At 32.5% G+C, this 6,000-nt stretch overlaps 1 protein-coding gene across 1 annotated transcript in view; it reads right to left on the reverse strand.

Annotated features, from left to right (window-relative positions):
* LOC114325322 (uncharacterized) overlaps positions 1-3,157 on the reverse strand; it is a 63,141-nt gene extending 59,984 nt beyond the window's left edge. The window contains exon 1 of the mRNA XM_050654048.1: positions 3,036-3,157. Within this exon, the coding sequence (XP_050510005.1) occupies positions 3,036-3,038 (3 nt within the window). The 5' untranslated portion in view covers positions 3,039-3,157. The remainder of the gene's footprint in view (positions 1-3,035) is intronic.
* Positions 3,158-6,000: the final 2,843 nt, after the last annotated feature.

Below are 6,000 nucleotides of genomic sequence, written 5' to 3' on the forward strand. Positions count from 1 at the left end.
TTAAACAATTAAGAAACAGTTAGCGGCAAAATCTGTGAGTAGAACTTTTTGCTATAACATGTATATAAACTAACAAAACAAGTCTTAGAAAAATATAAACTTGTTTGAATTATTCCGAAATAATGCATATTTTCGTTCTATTCATATCTTGACTCCCCTATTACTATTATGATGAAAATAAGAATTCGAATAACTAAAATAGTTTCTGCTATTAATTTTGTTGCAAGGTTATATATATCCTAAAAATGTTACATTTAAACACCTTTTTACTACTTTACACAACATAAATTACTTATTATAAAACCAGGCAAATGTGATAATCTTCTTTACGTGCCATCTCCGCGACGGAAGTTGGCAATCATCATGGCTATTCTGATCATAGATGCTGCTGCTCTGAATAGTTAGATTGATTGCATCTGTACCATTCCCTCAAGTTAAAGCATGAGATTCTTCTCCTTCCTACATTTCTCTTTCCTGGATTTTACATTGTATAATTAATTGAAGTATGTTGTATCTCTCATTACACATAGCATGCGCCTAGTATTGCAGCTTTCGTGTCTTGATGGTTTCCAATATTTCCATTCTTTTATTGACTCTTCTCATGACTTCGTTGTTTGTTACACGCTCGGTCCATGACATCTATACACCCACAGTTCAAATGCTTCCAACTTTTTATCAGTGGACGCGTTAAGTCTCCATATCCCGTAAAGCAGAGTCGAGAAAATATAACGCCGTGCAAGCCTAACTCTCAAGTCTAATTTCAGTTCTCTTGCAGAAAGTACCTTTCTCATTTTATTGAAGTTTGTTCGAGTTTTCTCTATTAGAACTTTGATTTCTTTGGAGTAATCATTTGTCTGATTAATTATTGTGCTAAGATAGTTGTAGTTTTAAACTTGATCTAAAGTTTTACCGTTAATTGTCAGGATTTCATAATTATTTTGGGTTTTTGATATCCTCATAAATTTAATATTCTTGATGTTTATTGATAATCCATATTCTTCTCCATACTCAACTATCTTGTTCATTAGCTTTTGGAGGTCTTGGAGGTTGTCCGCTATTGTGATAGTATCGTCCGCATATCTGATGTTGTTAATTGGTGTTCCATTGACTGTTATTCCTGATGTTTCTCCCTCACAGGGCCCCCACAAGGCTGATTGGCGCCCGCGTGCGTGACATATTTTAGCGCCCTTTAAATCTACTATAAAACTAATAAATATTTTTGAAAAAATTAAACCCAGAATGAAAGACTACATTATTACTGAGGCCGGAAGTCCCTGAAAACTTCTATAATGTTTATTTTAATAAGTTACAGGGGTGAAAATAAAAGAGAAAATTTAGTGTAATTCTCGGCAATAATGTTATCTTTCATTCTGCGTTTAAATTTTTTAAAAATACTTATTAGTTTCCTCAGGATTCGAAAAAAATTAATACATTTAAAACACATTGAAGATTTTATTAGGTGTGACATTTTGCGCCTTTCCCCTTAAATTTTTTGCAACATTAATGAAGCACCCTGCATATTAAATTAAAAATATACATTTAAGTAAATAAACAATACTATTTTGATATTTCATAGTTTTCAAACAAATTTTATACAGGGTGTCTATATAACTAGGAACCATATGGGAAACTGTTTAATTAATAATTTTACGAGAAAAAGTTATTCTTCATAAAAAGTTCTGCATTGTCTAGAACTCAGAATGCAACCATCAAATATTAAATTTTATTAATCTTATACGAGGTATGTCAAAAAATATGAATTTCGGTCAAGAGCAAAGTATGTTTAGTTTTCACAATATTGAAAAGTTATTATGAAAAGTTGTTCAGCATTAAAAACTATGTTTCTATATGTAATTTCATCCTTTTAATTGAAATATATTGTGATTTAGAAAGGCTACTTTTGATCGAAACTCATATTTTTTTACATATGTCTCATATAAAATTGAAAAAATTTGATAGGATTTGATGGTTGCATCTTAGATTTTAGACCATGCAAAGCTTTTTAGAAAGAACTTTTTATCGACATTAATTGCACTTTTCAACAACGCCCTTTTCATTTATTAGAAATAATGTGATAAGTCTTTTCTTATTAATAATTAGCCCTTTTCAGTTATTTCATATAATGTGATAACTCTACTACTACTATCGGTTTACAGCGTTCTCCGACGTCTTCCGACTCCTAACCGCCATTTTTCTCTCTTTAACCATAGACCTAGAGGGATTTCTCTTCCCTCTTGTTCTTTTTCAATTCCCTTCCTCCAACTTCTTATCGGCCTTCCTCTTTTTCTTCTTCCTTGTGGTGTCCATGCCAAAATCTGCTTAGGGATCCTGTCATCTGGCATTCTTTGTACATGGCCGTACCATACTAGTTGTTTTGTTTTTATGTTATCAATTATTGTATGTCTGACTTCCATCATTTCTCGTATTCTCTCATTTGGTATCCGATCTCTTCTTGATTTGCCTGCTGCTCTTCTCCAGAAGTCCATTTCTGTTACTAGTAACATTTTCTCCGTTCTTTTTTTCAGTGGCCAAACTTCACTGCCATAATTAATTAATTAATCAATAACAATAAAAGAGTTATCGCATTATTCGTAATAAATGAAAAGGGCGTTGGGTATCTGTAACTTGAGAACAAAAAATGTCAATTAAAAGGATGCAATTGCATATTAAAACATAGTTTTTAATTAATTCCAAAAAACTCTTCATAATATGTAATAATTTTCGATATTGTGAAATATTATGGCACTTTTGATCGAAATTCATAGTTTTGATACTCATAAGATTGACACAATTTTATATTTGGTTGCATTTTAGTTTTTAGACTATGCAAAGCATTTTATGAAGAATGAATTTTTTCCGTAAAACTAATAATAAAAAAGTTTCCCATATGGTTCCAAGTTACGCACACACAATGTCTTAATTATTTTCTTTTATTTTCAAAATAAATTGTAAATTGTGGACTTTATTAGGGGAAACCCGATTATAACTATTTAAAATGAATTATTATTATTCTATGCAATGATTATGATACTTACCATTTTCACAATTAATTTAATTTCCACACCACTTAAAATATCCACAACAAATAAAAAAGATTGTCCAATATTTTTTACACGAAAACAAAAGTTTAAAATCAGGGCAGAACAAACCCAACGGATATTTCAGTAATAGTCGTAGGTAATTATTAACACCAACATAAAATGAAATTTTAAACCTTTCACTGCAGGAAACCATCCGTTCACCAGTAACAGTAAATAAAAATGTTTGTGCCCAATAAACGCATAGACGAGAAGGGAAAAGATACTCAAGTCAAATACATAATCATAATTCATAGAGTATTTGTTTACTTAAGGGTAATTACATAAATTCGAGTAAAAGGTTCACTTTTTACGAGTAAAACTGCTTGATCCAGGTCCAGCAGTGTTTTTGTACGAGTAAAACTGCTAAGTTGCGTCATGGGTGTTAATTTGTGTTTCTACTCGTCAATGAGTGTGATTTAATGTTAATTAGACTATTTTGAGTGTCGCTTTAGTTTACAACATAAAATCGATTAGATGGTATGCCAAGCGTAATTCAATCTACTACAAAGAAAAAAATTAGGAAGGAACAACAAAATGTAATATATTTTTGATGAAGTAAGTTCAACATTTCAAGACGGAATAATTATTTTTTCAGTAATAACACAATATTTGATTTTTGAGATTTATTTAGGTATTCACGAAATAATTAAAATTGTATATAAAAAATGATTATCTCATTTAAAATAAATTTTTCTTATTTACCAAACCTTCGGTTTATCGCCCCTTTGGGGTTACGCCCGCGTGCGCCGCACGCGTTGCACGCCCAGTTACGGGGGCCCTCCTCAAGATCTCTTTTCATAATTTCTTCAGAGCATTGAATAGTAGTGGTGATAATACACACCTGTCGCACTCCTCTTTTTATTTCGAATTCTTCTGATGTGTGTTCATCAATGCGTACGTGTGCCTACTGTTTACAATATAAATTTGTTATAATTCGAAGGTCATTGCATTGCAATTGTTTTGTTTTGAGGACGTCCATTAGCTCTTTGTGGTGGACTTCATCGAAAGCCTTGTTGTAATACATAAAACAGACGTACATATCTTGGTTCACATACAATCATCTCTGGATTATTACGTTTAATGCAAAGAGAGCTTCACGGGTACCTACGCCTCTACGGAATCCAAATTGGGTTTCTTCAATATCCATATCAAGTGTTTGGTAAATACGTTCATGAATGATCTTTGGTGCGGTAATCAGTGTATTCTCTAGCATTTTCTTTTTTTTTTGGAGACAAATAAAATGTTGAGGTCAACCATTCATTGGGTATGTCACCCGATTGATAAATTTCATTAAAGAGCTTTAAGAGGACATGCTTGTACTAATTTTCTATTACTTTAAGGATATCAATAGTAGTCCTGTCGCCAGGGGGGGTACAACGGCCTCGTTAATTCAGATGGACTTACCCAAGTTTTTTTTATGTATTTTGACCCGTAGAACACGAATTTTTTGGGTAACAGTTGATCCGGATGTCGATAAGATTGTTATAGACCAAGAACTTGAGGAATCAAATAACAGCGATTTTTGGCAAAACAAAACAATATTTTGTATTTTTTGGGTCATTTTAAGCAAAAAATATTTCTACAAGTTTTTTAGTAGGATGCACAGTTTTCGAGATAAACGCGGTTGAACTTTCAAAAAATCGAAAAACTGCAATTTTTAAACCCGAATAACTTTTGATTAAAAAGTAAAACAGCAATTCTGCTTAGCGCCTTTGAAAGTTCAAGTCAAATTATGTCGGTTTTGATTATTTGCATTGCTAAAAATTTATTGTGTTACTGTTAAACAAAGCTACAAACAACTAGTGCGTGAGTGATGTTTCTATGATTTCTCATTTAAAATCGAACGAGTAGGTAGAATAGGTACTAGTGCAATCAAGACTATTTCTACGTTACATGCGTTAAAACGCATGTAAAAGCACGGGAAACCCTACGTGTTTATAGCTTTGTTAAACAATAAAAAAATAAATTTTTACCAATGCAAATAATCAAAACCGATATAATTTGACTTAAACTTTCAAATGCGGTAAGCAGACTTGCTATTTTATTTTTTAATCAAAAGTTATTCGGGTTCAAAAATTGCAATTTTTCGATTTTTTTAAAGTTCAACCGCGTTTATCTCGAAAACTGTGCATCCTACGAAAAAACTTGTAGAAATATTTTTTACTTAAAATGGCCCAAAAAATACAAAATATTGTTTTGTTTTGCCAAAAATCGCTGTTATTTGATTCCTCAAGTTCTTGGTCTATAACAATCTTATCGACATCCGGATCAACTGTTACCCAAAAAATTCGTGTTCTACGGGTCAAAATACATAAAAAAAACTTGAGTAAGTCCATCTGAATTAACGAGGCCGTTGTACCCCCCCTGGCGACAGGACTATAGGTAGTTGGTCTGGCCTCGGACTTTTTCCGTTTCTGGTGTTTTGTAGTGCTTACAATATTTCATCCTTTGTAATTTCTACACTTGTTTCTCTGTCCTCGAAAGATATGTCTTGTAGGTTTCCTCTTTCGTCCTCGAAGAGCTCTTCCATATATTCTTTCCATCGTTTTAGCTTTTCGTCAGTCGTTATCATAGTATTTCCATTTTTATCTAAATGATTTGTGTTGTGATCATAGCCAATAATGATTGTAACTTAACAACAGCAAATTATTCACATGGAACAAATCAACAACAACAAGCGTCTCAACAAAATATTCCCTCCCGTCTGTCAAAATATTTACAAGATGGGTGAATGGATCGTAAACTTCTTCTTTTACTTCCATCTCCCGCCAGAGGTTAGCTGTGATTACAGCTATTCTTATCTTTGATGCTGCCGTCTTGAATAGCTCAATGTAGGTGCAGCCAAAACATTCACGGATATTTCTTAACTATAAGATGACGATTGTCCATCTTTGTCTAGATCTTTTTCCCTCTGTTTTAC

Source organism: Diabrotica virgifera, chromosome 6 (genome assembly GCF_917563875.1).
Source record: "Diabrotica virgifera virgifera chromosome 6, PGI_DIABVI_V3a".
Classification (NCBI taxonomy): Eukaryota; Metazoa; Arthropoda; class Insecta; order Coleoptera; family Chrysomelidae; genus Diabrotica; species Diabrotica virgifera.